The following is a 15,936-nucleotide window of genomic DNA, read 5'->3' on the forward strand; positions in this document are numbered from 1 at the left end:
AGTCAGGTGGATGCTTATCTTGCTGGATTCCTCAGTAATAGTTGATATGGTTGATCCCTTCCTCATTTCTTGAACAGCCCTCTGGTGCGGTCATTCTTTAACATAAACTTTTTATTTTAAAATAACTTTAGATGTATTAAAAACTGCAAAGATAGTACAGAGAGTGTATCCCTCACCTCATCCTCTTTGCTAACATCTTACATCACTGTGATGCATTTGTCAAAATGAACCAACGTTGACTTTAACAAAACTTCAGACTTTATTTGCTGTTCACCAGTTTTTCAATTAGCATCCTCTTTCTATTCCAGGATCCAGTCCAGAGGGCTACATTGCATTTAGTTGTCAACTTCATTTTATGTAATAAAAACTTTACCTACATTTCAGTAGTTGGTAATTTTGTTTAAGGAGGTGATCCCTTAAACAAAAGGGAGAAAGTGAGTTACTTTCCGCTAGCTGAAGTGTTACTTTACATCCATTTGTAAACTTTTGTTCAGATATATCAATCATTACCATTTACTGAACACCCCCATTTGTGCTTTTTCTGGTTTTATGTTTTATGCTACAATGTGCTCTAAACATTTTACAAATAAAATTAGCAGTACTTTGTGTGAAGTGGCAATAGGCTTCCTCCCCTTGACCCCTTCTGTCCCCTTATTTTGAGACAGGGTCTCACTCTGTCACCCAGGCTGGAGTGCGGTGCGGTGGCGTGAACACAGCTCACTCACTGCAGCCTGGACCTCCTGGGCTTAGGTGATCCTCTCAGTTCAGCCTCTGGTAGCTGGAACCACAGATGAGTGCCACCATGCCTGGTTAATTTTTAAATTATGTGTAGAGATGGGGTCTCCCTGTGTTGGCTTTTCTTCCATTTTAATGAGGTATTTTAACGAGGTAAAGTGATGTGCTGTGGAGCTTATTAAAAATGGGATTCTGAGGCCATGTGAGGTGGCTCATACCTATAATCCTAGCACTTTGGGGAGACCCCAAGACGGGAGGATCCCTTGAGGCCAGGAGTTCCAGACCAGCCTGGGCAATATAGTGAGACCCCATCTCTGAAATAAAATACAAACAAAAATGGGATTCTTCCTGTCTTGAGTAGACGGATCTAGTACCAGCTTTCCCAGGACTAGTGGTGCTTATAAAATCCTGATCATTCCCTCCAGCTATCTTATTAGAAGTGTTTTCCTTAAAATCATACATGCATGTATCATGTCGGATGGTTAGTCTAGCATATGTGTGTTTGTGTTTGGTGGTGGGGCAAGAGTGGGGGAAGAGGAGGTTGTATTTCTTCGTAGGTTAAAATTGGCTTTAAAGACAGAGAAAGAATAGAGTAGAAAATATTCGAGGGTATTGCCTGTAGTAAGACCCATATCCTGCATGAGGCAGTCCAGAGTCTCAGCTTTTTCAGCAAGACGCCCCCATCTGCTGTTGCCTTCTTCCTCCTGGGCCTTTGCCCAATATTGGGCCCTTTGCTGTGGGTATTCTCAATGGCAGTTCTGAGAACCATCTGCGGGCCCAGGCATCCCTAGCGTGGTGTGCTGTGTTCTTGTGTTCCTACCTTCCTAGATGTTTCATGCTGGTTTGCTGTGTGTCTTAGTTCATTCGTGTTGCTATAAGAAAATACCTGAAGTTGGGTGATTTATAAAACAACGGATTTATTTCTCACGACTCTGAAGGCTGGGAAGTCCAAACTAGGTGCCAGTGTCTGGTGTGGGCCTGGATTCTGCTGCTAGGTTGGTGCCTTGCAGCTGAGCTCTCACGTGGTGGGGGGGCCGAGGGCCCTTTTCTAAGGCTAATCTTCTTCTAAAGGCACCTCCTCTCTCTACTCTTGCATTGGGGATTAAGTTTCGGCATGAATTGTGGAGGGGACACAAATGTTCAAACCAGAGCACTGTGGTTTTGCCTCCCCCAAACAGAATGCTCGTTGTGGGAGGGGATAGGATTTTCACCTCTGTGGTGAAATCGGCTCCATAATGTGGGGCAGACGTCTTTCTCAGTCCTTGTTGGGGCTGAGGTAGGGGCTCGGCAGGGGCGGGGCCGAGACAAGTATCCAGTCAGTGACGCCCAATCGGAATCCGGGGAACTGCCCCATTTACAGCGCCAGGGGACGGACCGGGGAATTCTCCAGTCAGAGTCGCCGGCGTTGGCAGCACTGTCCAATCAGAAGCGCGGCTTCCCGAGCTGTGTCCAATCAGGCCCCTGGGACGGGACATCTCTGTCCTAGTCGTGAGTGCCCCGCCTACCCCTAGCGGTCCCCGGCGTCTCGATTCCTGTCGCGCTCACCTGCGCCGGTAGCGGAGAAATCGCCCCGGGACATGGTGAGTGTGGCGCAGGAGACGATCCCGGTGCAGGGCGGCAGGAACCGGCGACCGCCCGAGACCGCGGCTGGGGGGAGCTGAGGGACGCGGGGGGCGGCCCCGGCGAGGGCGGCGCAGGACTGGAGCCTGGGCCCCCGGGGTCCCACCCGGCCCCGCCTCCCGCGCTGAGGTCGCGGCTAGGGCGCTCCGAGCTCTGGGTCCCCGCCCGCCTCTGGCCCCAAGGCTGCAGAGCGGGGAGCGGCGCCCGGAGCCCGACTCCGTCCCCGTCGTCCCGGGGCCCCAGCGTCCCTGCGCTCCCGACCCCCCACGCCCCGCCCGGGGCCGCGACGCCTCTGAGCGTTTGGCTGCGGCTTCGGGACCCCCGGGCCGCGGGAGGCAGAGTCGCCCGAGATCTCGCGGTGCGGTCCATGCTCCCCCGGGACCCGCCCTGGGGCAGACGCCGCGGGGCCTCCTGGGGTGCGGGTCCCTGGTCGGTGCCGCCTCCGCCCGTGCTCCTGCGGCTCAGCTCCTTGGTGGCCCCGCGCCCCCGGCCGCGGTCTCTGGGGGACCGCGGGCTCCTCCCGGGACAGCCCGGGAGCGGTGGGGCTTTGGCGGGGGCGGATGGGGGGCGTCTCTGACGCCCCCATCTGCAAAGGCAGCCCCTGGGGCGTGCGAGGTTTCCTCCCCTGAGTCCCGGTTTTCTTTCTTGAGGACTTCTTGTCCCCTCTGACCCCAAGATGCCTGGGGTAGGTAAGGGGAAAAAAAACAAGGGTTCCTGGTCCCTGGGTTCTCGCACACAAGGAAGAAAAGTAACTGAAAAGACTAGAGAAACAAGGGAGAGCGAGGACCCCAAAAGCAAACGCTCGCAGACCCACATCGGGGACGCCCGGGAGGCTGGTGTATTAATGTCCTCGGACTGCTGTAGCAACTGACTGCAAACGAGCGGGCGAAAACCACGGAAATACATTCTTTCACGGTTCCCTAGAAAGTGTGGATTTCAGGAAGTTTCTCAGATCTGTTTTGAGTACTAGCAATGGGATTCCTTGCTGAGGGAACACTTGAGTTGGGGGTGGGAGGGCGTCCCTCGTGGTAGCCTGGCCAGACTTGACCCCTCCCTGGGTTTGTCACTGTGAAAAGATTTTCACTTTTTCGAGTCAGCAGTTTTTAGTAAGTGAAACGTACATTTAATTAGTAGAAGTTGGAAGGTAAAATATTTCCAGGCCGGGCGCAGTGGCTCAAGCCTGTAATCCCAGCACTTTGGGAGGCCGAGGTGAGCAGGTTACTTGAGGTCAGAAGTTGGGGACCAGCCTGGCCAACATGGAGAAACCCCGTCTCTACTAGAAATACAAAAATTAGCTGGGCGTGGTGGCGGGTGCCTGTAGTCCCAGCTACTCGGGAGACTGAGGCGGGAAAATCACTTGAACGCGGAAGGCGGAGGTTGCGGTGAGCTGAGAACGCGCCATTGCACTCCAGCCTGGGTGACAGAGCAAGACTCCGTCTCAAAAACAACAACAACAAAAAACTTCCAACGGGGTGAATTTCAGGAAAAAAATTAAAATCTTTGTCTTACGTTCCATTTGTTAAACATTCCCTGGAGTGTGTGTAGTTTCTCAGATCTGTTATTTTCTGTTTTCTTTTATTACTATAATTTTTTTGAGAGCTCTGTTGCCCATGTTGGAGTGCAGTGGTGCGATCACAGCTCACTGCAGCCTCCACCTCCTGGGCTCAAGCAATCTTCCTGCCTCAGCCTTCTGAACACAGGGACTCCAGGTGTGTGCCACCATGCCTAAGTTTTTGTATTTTTTTTGTTTTTAGGGATGGGGGGGGTCTCACTTTGTTACCCAGGCTGGTCTCGAACTCCTGAGCTCAGGTGATTCTCCCTCCTCGACCAGACTTGTTCTTTTCTTTTGAATGACAACAAATAGGATTCCAGGGCCTAGACTTCAAAATGTTACTGGGGAGAAGAGTCTCAGAGAAATAGAGAAAAATCTCCTTTCCACCATAGGTGCAGAAAAATGAATACATTGCCACGAAACATGTTGCAGATAAATTATAAAAATTTACCAAAATCTGTTATTCTCCTTGATATGGCAGAGAATTTTTGACGGTAGATGATTCTGTTCTGCTTGCAATACTGCAGCACCCTTTCCTTAATTCTCGAATACATTTTTTGTTGTTCCTGAAATAGGTAGAACACAAGATATTTTTCTTGTTTAGATGACAATTTGTCCCAGCTCCATATATTAAAGTGTTTATCCTCTGCAATGCCGGCCCTGGCACTGATCAGATTTCCCCAAACACAGGGGCTGCCTCAGGGCTGTGTTCCTTTACTTTGTTTTTGTTTTGTTTTGTTTTGTTTTGTTTTGTTTTGAGACAGGGTCTCGCTCTATCGCCCAGGCTGGAATGCAGTGGTGCTGTCTCGGCTCACTGCAATCTTTGCCTACTGGGTTCAAGTGATTCTTCTGCCTCAGCCTCTAAAGTAGCTGGGACTGTAGGCACCTGCCACCATGCCTGCCTAATCTATCTTTTCTTTTCTTTTTTTCCTTTCTCTCTCTTTCCTTTCTCTCTCTTTTTTTTTAAGAGGGAGTTTCGCCCTTTTCACCCAGGCTGGGGTGCAGTGGCAGGAACTTGGCTCACTGCAACCTCTGCCTCCCGTGTTCAAGCAATTCTCCTGCCTCAGCCTCCTGAGTAGCTGGGATTACAGGCATCCACCACCACGCCCAGCTAATTTTTGTATTTTTAGTAGAAATGGGGTTTCACCATGTTGGCCAGGCTGGTCTCAAACTCCTGACCTCAGTTGATCTGCCCGCCTCAGCCTCCCAAAGTGCTGGGATTACAGGCGGGAGCCACTGCACCCGGCCATTTTTATGTATTTCTAGCAGATACAGGGTTTCGCCATGTTGGCCAGGCTTTTCTCGAACTCCTGACCTCAGGTGGCCCGCCCGCCTCAGCCTCCCAGAGTGCTGGGATTATAGGTGTGAACCACCATGCCCCCAACCAGGGTGTTTTAAAATTGGCGTATGGTCACAGAGGTACCCTGTGCCTGGCTGTGCCAAGATTTCAGACACCCAGGAGGAAAGCAGATCTTTAGGGTAAACACATTGTTGCATAAACAGTTTCAGCACGGTAAGCAACTCCTCTATTGGGATGAGAACCCTCCCCAAATCCAGGCTCAGTTATGCCAGCCAAGGGCCAACTTTGCAGGCAGGACTTTCTAAGGTTAGGGGCCCTCAGGCGTTTGGGTTGGCTCTTCCTGCAGTCTGCGCCTAGGCCACTGCACAGGTGTCTTTACCACGGGATTATTATGGGAGGCCCCTGTGAAGTAGGATGAGACCACACTGCAGTAGTGATTTCACTTGTCCTGTTTAGGGCTCCTGGACTTGGCCAGTTAAGGTAAATTCCATTGGCTGCAATGGAATTATTATTTTTTCAATTTCCATTTTTATTTCAGATTCATAGGGCACATGTGCAGGTTACCAGGGAATATTGCATGATGCTGAGATTTGGGCTTCCATTGAGCTTGTCACCCAGATAGTGGACATCGTAGCCATGAGGAAGGTTGTCAGCCCTTTCCCCCTCTGTCCCTCCATTTGGAATCCCCAGCGTCTATTGTTTCCAGTTTTATGTCCATGTCTACCCAAGATTTACTTCCCACTTATAAGTAAGAACATGCCATATTTGGTTTTCTGTTTCTGCATTAGTTTGCTGAGGATAATGGCCTCCAGCTGCATCCATGTTGCTGCCAAGGACATGATTTAGTTCTTTTTTATGGCTGTGTAGTATTCCACGGTGTAGACGGACCACATTTTCTTTAGCCCACTGTCCGTGGTCACCTAGGTTGATTCCATGTTTTTGCTATTGTGAATACTGCTGCAGTGAACACACAAGTGATGTGTTTTTTGGTAGAATGATTTCTTTTCTTTTGGGTAGATGCCCAGTGGTGGGATTGCTGGATTGAACGGTGGTTCTGTTTTTAGTTCTTTGAGAAATCTCCATACTGCTTTTCATAGAGGTTGTACTAATTTACATTCCCTCCAACCATGTATAAGCATTCCCTTTCACAGCCCTGCCAACATCTGTTATTTTTTATTTTTTATTTTTTTTGAGACAGAGTCTCGCTCTGTCGCCCAGGCTGGAGTGCAGTGGCGCGATCTCGGCTCACTGCAAGCTCTACCTCCCGGGTTCACGCCATTCTCCTGCCTCAGCCTCCTGAGTAGCTGGGACTACAGGCGCCCGCCACCACCCCCGGCTAATTTTTTGTATTTTTAGTAGAGACGGGGTTTCACCGTTTTAGCCAGGATGGTCTCGATCTCCTGACCTCGTGATCTGCCCGCCTCGGCCTCCCAAAGTGCTGGGATTACAGGCGTGAGCCCCCGCGCCTGGCCAACATCTGTTATTTTTTAACTTTTTAATAACAGCCATTCTGACTGGTGTGAGATGGTATTTCATTGTGCTTTTTATTTGCATTTCTCCGATGATTAGTGGTGTTGAGCATTTTTTCATATGCTTGGACCACAAAGGTCTTAGAAAGCCAGGTGGCTTATTAAGTTTCTGTATTATTCTCTTCCTGCCCCCGTTAACTATTTTTTTACTGGAGAGAGGCACCAATTCCTGCACAGCGTAACTCTGGCCAGTAAGTCAAACTTAGACCTGTGTGTCTTCCAGGGACAAGGCAGTGTCCTGAGTGCCAGGGTAAGTACAAAACAAGTCCAATCCCCGAGGGGACAGCTAGTCAGACCCCTTGGAAACACACTGTTTGCAATGGTTGGGACACCCCAAGCAGGACTTAACATTGGTCAGGCAGTCGGGTTAGCAGAGCCCCCAGTGTGACCTCCCACTGTGGGCCTCCTGTCCTAGGGTTCTCAATGTAGACCAAATAAATCAGTTTAGTCCTCAGTTTCAGAGGCTCTGCCCGAGGCATCATTTTCAAGCAGTTTTGCATGTCTGTGATACCAGTTCATTGACCTCTCCAGTGTGGACGACACCTGGAGGTGTCCTTTATGGAAAGTTCAGGAAGTGGGGCCACTTGCTGCTGTCTCAGCATTGTCGGGTGTGATCGGAGGCTTAGCAGCCAGCCTGAATTCAGAGCACTCACAGCTGCATGCGACATTTCCTTCAGGAAGAGGGGAGCGTTTCGGTCACAGCTCTGAAAAGAGCAGCTCGATTTCAGACAGTTCCATCCAAGGTCAAGCCAGTCCTTCACTGTGGGCAACTGTGAGTGAGCCACACGGACCAGCCACCACCCCTGATGTTTTTCATAGTTCAGGGCCTTACCCGGGAGCGTCTAACTCTGCAGTGTTTCCTGAATTAGAGTCCTGTTCATTGAGCCTAGCCCTGCTGTCAGGTCAGCATAGTGAAGGCTAAGTTAGCAGTGGACATAGTGAGGATGAATTAGCAGTGGGCAGTGTCAGGTTTCAGCTTACAGTCAAGTCCACGCAGTTGGGATCTGAGTTCAGAATTCTATAAAACACTGAAGGCTTTTCTTCTGCAGCAGTAAAGCTAGGTATTGCCGGGTTGGACAGCTGTGTTCCAAGATCAAGTTGCAAGCGAGAGTTTCCTAAGCCCTTTTGGTCTCATGAATCTAGAGTTCAAATTGACCCAGTTAAAAATATGCACATCTGGTTTGAAAACCGTCAACTCTTGAGGTTGTCGAAATAGGTTTTCATAAGAGCGCATTAACAAACTAGAAACTACTATTTCAAATTCCAAAAGTGTATCTCCACTTAGAGATTGCCTCTCTTTTCATTTGTTTCCGTTTTCCCTGAACCTCCAATAGGAAAAATGATAGTAAAAATCAGTTGTGGAGACCTAATCTTATTTCTAATACTTACAGTTTAAATTCCAATCCATGCACCAGGGGCAAAGAGCAAGGAAGTTGTGTCTGTCACTTAAAAAAACAAAACAAAAAACTGACTGAGATGATCCCTGTAGTGTTTTTAAAATGACAAAGATTTTTCTACCATTTTCTCTCATTTTTATGACACATGCCGATGCAGTAGTAGTCCTCGTCTCTTAGAGCTTCTGGTAGCCCCAGGTGTTCCTTTGCTTGTGGCACCAGAATTCAGTCTCTCCCTCCACCTTCCATGTGTGTTTCTGTCTTCATGTGACATTTTCCTCTTATAAAGACACCAGTCGGGGGAGGGGGAAGGGATAGCATTTGGAGATAAACCTAATGTTAAATAACGAGTTTCTGGGTGCGGCACACCAACATGGCACGTGTATACATATGTAACTAACCTGCACGTTGTGCACATGTACCCTAAAACTTATAATAAAAAAAATGGTTAAGATGGTAAATTGTATGTTATATGTATTTACCACAGTTAAAAAATTGGAGAAAAAATCCTTGGAATATAGTAGATGCAGGTTCAAATCCTGCCTTCAGCATTTATTAGCTGAACTGATGCTAATAAAGTTACTTAATCTGAAAAAAATAAAAAATAAAGACACCAGTCATATTGGAGTAGGGCCCATTGGATTAGATGATGTCATTTTACTTGATTACATCTGCAAGGACCCTATTTACAAATAAGGTTATAGTCACAGCCACCAGGAATTAAGACACGGACATATCTTTCTGGGGGACCACGTCACAACAAACCACTGCCAGTTCAGCATTTACAGAGATAGCATTATGCTAGCAGGGAAGACCATGGCTGGTCAGGAGGTAAACCAGGGGGAAGCAGGGAACACTCCAGCCTTTTTTTAACCAGCAGCAGGTTTTAAAAAAGCGTGGAGTGTCCCCTGCTTCCCCAGCGTTTACCTAAAATTGTGCTCCAGCCTTGGGAATTAACTTTCTTTTCCCTCCCAATGCAACACAAACTTTTACCATTTTCCTCACCCAAAGCTCACCTTTCAGAACATGGGGCCCTTTCTCCTACCTGGAGGAGAGAACAAAAACCAAACACTGCTCTTTGTTTTTTTCCTTTTTCTTTTTTTTTTTTTTTGAGCTGGAGTCTCGCTCTGTCCCCCAGGCTGGAGTGCAGTGGCGTGATCTCGGCTCACTGCAAGCTCCGCCTCCCGGGTTCACGCCGTTCTCCTGCCTCAGCCTCCCGATTAGCTGGGACTACAGGCGCCCGCCACCGCACCCGGCTGATTTTTTGTATTTTTAGTAGAGACGGGGTTTCGCCGTGTTAGCCAGGATGGCCTCAAGCTCCTGACCTCATGATCCGCCCATCTCGGCCTCCCAAAGTGCTGGGATTACAGGCGTGAGCCACCGCGCCCTGCCACCCAGGATTTTTTTTAGATGAAGTCTTACTCTGTTGCCCAGGCTGTAGTGCAGTGGCGCGATCTTGGCTCACTGCAACCTCCACCTCCCGGGTTCAAGCTATTCTCGTGCCTCAGCCTCCCAAATAGCTGGGATTACAGGCACGTGCCACCACGCCCGGCTAATTTTGTATTTTTAGTAGAGACGGGGTTTCCCCATGTTGGCCAGGCTGGTCTCAAACTCCTGACCTCAAGTGATCCGCCTGCCTCAGCCTCCCAAAGTGCTGGGGTGACAGGTGGGAGCCACTGCGTCTGGCCAGTGCCCAGGATTTTTATTGCTGGCTGATCACATAAGCATCCCCTGCCTGGTATGTACACAGATTCCATTTCCAGAAGGAAAGCAGCTGTTCAGCATTAACAGTAGTGTTTGCGCCATGAGTAATCTGAATTAGGGTGGAGTGAACCTTCCCAAAACCCAAGTTCCCAGACACCAGCTAAGGGCAACATTGCCAGAAAGCCTTTCTAAGGATAAAATCTAAGGCCTGCAATGTTAACTTCTTTCTGCATATGGGAACTTTATTATTAAAAAAACACTGCAAATACACTGTACTGTGAGCAATTAAGGCTGACCCAGGGAGCTCATATTGTCCCCTGTGCCAGTAGGAGGGTCCTGTAGATACTCTGCTGGTCTGTGAATAGGGGTGTTCTAGCATCAGAATTGCTGCGTGACAGTATTTTGTCTGTCTCCTGCTCATGGATGGTGAGTTGATTTTTCTCAGAAAGCAGGTTTGAAGGAACCGTGCATCTCAGGGGTTCCATGCACCTGTGCCCAATATGCAATATGGAAATAATGAGAAATCGAGAGTACAGCCTCTAGAGTGGTATGTGGGGAATCACTTCCTCCTGGAATTTGAGACACAGAATTTTCTAGGAAGGCACTATTGAGTCCTTTATGTCTTTTATAACCATGGCAAATTCACCGGGCGCAGTGGCTCACACCTGTAATCCTAGCACTCTGGGAGGCCGAGGCAGGTGGATCACGAGGTCAGGAGATCGAGACCATCCTAGCTAACATGGTGAAACCCCGTCTCTACTAAAAATACAAAAAATTAGCTGGGCGTGGTGGCGGGCGCCTGTAGTCCCAGCTACTCGGGAGGCTGAGGCAGGAGAATGGAGTGAAGCCAGGAGGCGGAGCTTGCAGTGAACCGAGATTGCGCCACTGCACTCCAGCCTGGGTGACAGAGCGAGACTCCATCTCAAAATAAATAAATAAATAAATAATAAAAATAAAATAAACATAAAATAAATAACCATGGCAAATTGGCAAATTCGTAGTCAAATGGTTTGGACTTCAGTTAACTCCTTTGCAAAGTGGGACTCCTAACCTTATCCTTAAGGTTAACAAGAATACTTTTTTTTTTTTTTTTTTTTTTGAGACTGAGTCCTGCTCTATCACCCAGGCTGGAGTGCAGTGGCATGACCTTGGCGCACTGCAACCTCTGCCTCCCAGGTTCAAGCAATTCTCGTGCCTCAGCCTCCCAAGTAGCTGGGACTACAGGTGTGCACTACCATGCCTGGCTAATTTTTTTTTTTTTTAATTTTTAATAGAGATGGGGTTTCACTATGTTGGCCAGGCTGGTTTTGAACTCCTGACCTCAAATGATCTGCCTGCCACAGCCTCCCGAAATGCTGGGGTTACAGGCATGAGCCACCATACTTGGCCCAAGAATACTTTCTTTTGACTCTGGTGAAAAGAGCTGTTTTGGCATAGTGTGCACCCCACTCGGTGTATACCTAGTGAGTGAGTGAGCCTGTGTGTATAAGAGAGAGCCCAGAATTAATTGTTGGGCTTCCGTCACTGAGGCTCGAAGTATAGGGAATGTGTGGAGGTCTATGTTCTCATGTCTTTTTCCTCTTTCCTAAGGTCTAATTTCTCAGTAACTTCTAGTTTCCAAGTTAAAATCAATACTTCTCAAAAGAATGTTTTCATTCAGCCATTTGGACCTGGAGTTCTTTAAGATGCTGTGGCTACCTGGCCCTTGTTGCAACTTGGGTCCTCTCAGGCGCCTTGGCCTGATGTTTGGTGAAGGAAACAGAAGGGAATGTTCCCAGTCCTTCAGTGTTTTTATCCCGTAAAACTTCATTCAGTTTTGACCCTGTGCTTTGTGTAGTGCCGAAGGATGGTGTGTGCAGCAGGCGAGGAGATGAAACGGTTTGTGTGACAAGGGACTGGTGGTCTTAAAATACAAGTATTTGTTTCACTTATATAGCATTTGTTTGATATCTCCAATGTGGTCTGAATCCTTTTGATAGAGTATAATGTCTTCAGTTGGTCCCAGTAAAAGTATAGAGATAAATTCAGTGTGTTAATGGTCCTGTGAAATCTATGAGGAAGTGAGTGTAGAGTAGACAGGAAGGAAGAGGTGTGACAACTGAGTCACAGGGTAGATGTCAGGGGACCACAGAGTCTTGTTTGAACTACATACAGATTGAGTACAATGCTCCTGGGCTGTCAGTCTCAACCATCCTCCCATAAATATGTTGAATGTTTTAGGACTCAGTGGTCTTTGAGGATGTGGCTGTGGACTTCACCATGGAGGAGTGGGCTTTGCTGGATTCTGCTCAGAGGGACCTCTACAGAGATGTGATGCTGGAGACCTTTGAGAACCTGGCCTCAGTAGGTAAGGATGACATCATTCCTTCCTTCACATAGTTATTTAGAGAAGAAGTATTTCTTACACATCAGACCTGTTCCAAGGCTTGGAATGTGGAAAGGGAATAAATTGGTAAATAAGACAGACATAGTCACGGGTGTCATCGAGCTAGAATGTAATGTTTTTCCATGAGGATGAGAATCTGTATTTCAGCTTTTTCTTTTTGTAGAGAAAGCTCCCTTCGTGTCATCATTGTGGATAGAGCTTTGATAGGCCTAGTGAAATTTGTTTGTGTAAGCCAGTGAAAATTTGATTTTTTTTTTTTTTTTTTTTGAGATGGAGTCTCGCTCTATCGCCCAGGCTGGAGTGCAGTGGTGTGATCTCGACTCACTGCAACCTCTGCCTCCCGGGTTCAAGCAATTATCTGCCTCAGGCGCCCAAGTAGCTGGGATTACAGGCGAGCGCCATCATGCACGGCCGATTTTTGTATTTTTAGTAGAGACGGGGTTTCACCATGTCAGTCAGGCTGCTCTTGAACTCCTGACCTCGTGATCCACCCCGCTCAGCTTCCCAAAGTGCTGGGATTACAGGCGTGAGCCACTGCGCCTGGCCGTGATTTTTTTTTAAATAATTTTTCTATGCTTACTAATACTGTGTTTATTGAGTTGCTTACCTTTTTGACCATTTTGTGTTTGATGAAGTCCTGAGATCGCTAAACTCCTCAGTGTCGTTTTCCGCTAACAAGTGCTTTCTTATATGATTTGTTTACTTTTTGGTTTCAGATGATGAAACTCAATTTAAGGCCAGTGGGTCAGTTTCTCAGCAGGATATTTATGGAGAAAAAATACCCAAAAAATCTAAAATAGCTGCGTTCACCAGAAATGTTTCCTTGGCCTCTGTTTTAGGAAAAATTTGGGACAGTCTTAGCATTGAAGATCATCCCACAAACCAGGGGCAAAATCTCAGGTGAGTTGCACTCGCAAGAGAACACAGTATTTCAGGAGAGAATCTTAGTCTGTCATTAAATTTTAAAAAAGCAAGCAAACAGAAAACTCATCCAAGCCTAGCTCCAATTTGTTTAATCCACAGAATTTTTACAAAAAATATTTCTTTAAATGTGACATAGACAGTGAGTGATATTAGAAACATAATTCATATGGAAACCATTATCAAGAAACCCTAGGCCGGGTACGGTGGCTCACACCTGTAATCCTAGCACTTTGGAAGGCTGAGGTGGGCAGATCACTTGAGGCCAGGAGTTCGAGACCAGCCTGGCCAACATGGTGAAACCCTGTCTCTACTAAAAATACAAAAATTAGCAGGGCATGGTGCCACAGGCCTGTAATCCCAGCTACTCGGGAGGCTGAGGCAGAATTGCATGAACCCAGGAGGCAGAGGTTGCAGTGAGCTAAGACTGCACCACTGCACTCCAGCCTGGGTAACAGAGTAAGACTCTGTCTCAAAAAAAAAAAGAAAAAGAAAAAGAAACCCTATACATTAAGAAACACTGTTTTAATAATGGCAGTGGTCAAACCGTCTTCCAGGGCATTCAGTTTATTTCATTTTCAGATAGTTTACATGGGGTGAAAAACCTATGCTTTCACTGAAAATGGTTAAGATGTAGTCCTAATCCTAATAAATACTAACAAGTCATTATTAATCAAACCAATAACATGCTTCTCATTTTTAGTAGAAATCATGTGTTGGAGAGACTCTGTGAAAGTAATGATCAATGTGGAGAAGCCGTCAGCCAGGTTCCACATCTTAATCTGTACAAGAAAATTCTGCCTGGAGTAAAACAGTATGAATACAACACGTACAGAAAAGTCTTCATGCATCACCGCGCATCCCTCAAGAGTCCCATCACAGTTCACACTGGACGCAAACCCTATCAGTGCCAGGAATGTGGGCAGGCCTACAGTTGTCGTTCACACCTAAGAATGCATGTGAGAACCCACAATGGAGAGAGACCCTATGTGTGTAAATTATGTGGGAAAACCTTTCCTCGTACTTCCTCCCTCAATCGGCATGTAAGGATTCACACTGCTGAGAAAACCTACGAATGTAAGCAATGTGGGAAAGCCTTTATTGACTTTTCAAGTCTTACTAGTCATCTCAGAAGTCACACCGGAGAGAAGCCATATAAGTGTAAGGAATGTGGGAAAGCTTTCAGTTATTCCTCAACGTTTCGAAGACACACAATAACACACACTGGCGAGAAGCCATATAAATGTAAGGACTGTGGGGAAGCCTTTAGTTATTCCTCAACTTTTCGAAGACATATGATTTCACACACTGGAGAGAAGCCACATAAATGTAAAGAATGTGGGGAGGCCTTCAGTTATTCTTCAGCTTTTCGAAGACACATGATAACACACACTGGAGAGAAACCATACGAATGCAAACAATGTGGGAAAACCTTCATTTATCTCCAGTCCTTTCGAAGACATGAAAGGATTCACACTGGAGAGAAACCCTACGAATGCAAACAGTGTGGGAAAACCTTCATTTATCCCCAGTCCTTTCGAAGACATGAAAGGACTCATGGTGGAGAGAAACCCTATGAATGCAACCAGTGCGGGAAAGCATTCAGTCACCCCTCCTCCTTTCGAGGACACATGAGGGTGCACACTGGAGAGAAACCCTATGAGTGCAAGCAATGTGGGAAAACTTTCAATTGGCCCATATCTTTACGAAAACATATGAGAACACACACTAGAGAGAAACCCTATGAATGTAAGCAGTGTGGGAAAGCCTTCAGCTTGTCTGCTTGCTTTCGAGAACATGTGAGAATGCACCCTGAAGACAAATCCTATGAATGCAAGCTATGTGGGAAAGCTTTCTATTGCCACATATCCTTACAAAAACATATGAGAAGGCATACGGCAGAGAAACTCTATGAATGCAAGCAGTGTGGGAAAGCTTTCAGTTGGCCTGAACTTTTGCAACAACATGTGAGAACGCACACTGTAGAGAAGCCCTATGAATGTAAGGAATGTGGGAAGGTCTTCAAATGGCCATCATCTTTACCAATACATATGAGACTGCACACTGGAGAGAAACCTTATCAATGTAAGCATTGTGGGAAAGCATTCAATTGTTCCTCATCCTTAAGACGACATGTGAGAATACACACTACAGAAAAACAGTATAAGTGTAATGTAGGACATCCTCCTGCAAATGAATTCATGTGCAGTGCTTCAGAAAAGTCACACCAGGAGAGAGATCTGATCAAAGTTGTAAATATGGTGTTGCCTTTATGAGTTCCTTATCCTGAAAGTGGACACTCAAGGAGTGTGTCTGTAGTTCATTTGCAAATAAACATTTAGTTGAAAAATAATTCTCCAAATACTCTCAGCTGTCCTACATGAACTTTAACAGGTAGTTTCTTACAATTCAGTAAATAAAACTTTCATCTTAGAGTGTTTTGGACTCATGGATGATTTGAAGTGTATTTTTAATATGCAAGTAGGTTCAAGTTTTATTTAATTTCTTAAATTGTAACTGACTTAGTATGGCAGGTATTGGATATCATGTATCTATTATATTTTCTACCTTTCTTACTGGGAGTATTTTTATTGTTTGGCCAGAGGAGTCTTATTCCATTTTTTAAGAAGTAGTTGGCAGAATTTTGTAATTATGCAAAGTTGTTTAAGGAGTATAGCCTTAAATGAATTGTAATTTTTAATGTTTGCCCACTGCTGTTTGTCTTTGCTTGTGATTGTGAATTGGACAGTAGGCTTTGACTTGTGATATGACAGAGAAATCCAGAGTTGCAGATA

The 15,936-nt window shown here is 46.6% G+C and overlaps 1 protein-coding gene across 4 annotated transcripts; it reads left to right on the forward strand.

Annotated features, from left to right (window-relative positions):
* The first annotated feature begins 2,207 nt into the window (after positions 1–2,207).
* ZNF555 (zinc finger protein 555) lies at positions 2,208–15,590 on the forward strand. Of its 4 annotated transcripts, none has more exons than XM_024238339.3 (4): positions 2,208–2,315; positions 12,055–12,181; positions 12,937–13,120; positions 13,845–15,590. In XM_024238339.3, the coding sequence occupies exons 1-4, from the start codon at positions 2,313–2,315 to the stop codon at positions 15,415–15,417; spliced, it is 1,887 nt and encodes a 628-aa protein (XP_024094107.2). In that variant the 5' UTR covers positions 2,208–2,312; the 3' UTR covers positions 15,418–15,590. The 4 variants fall into 4 exon arrangements, with proteins under 4 accessions (XP_024094107.2, XP_002828471.3, XP_024094108.2 ...); XM_002828425.6 differs by having other exon boundaries at positions 13,848–15,590; XM_024238340.3 differs by having other exon boundaries at positions 13,060–13,120.
* The last annotated feature ends 346 nt before the right edge of the window (positions 15,591–15,936 follow it).

This window comes from Pongo abelii, chromosome 20 (assembly GCF_028885655.2).
Source record: "Pongo abelii isolate AG06213 chromosome 20, NHGRI_mPonAbe1-v2.0_pri, whole genome shotgun sequence".
Lineage (NCBI taxonomy): Eukaryota > Metazoa > Chordata > Mammalia > Primates > Hominidae > Pongo > Pongo abelii.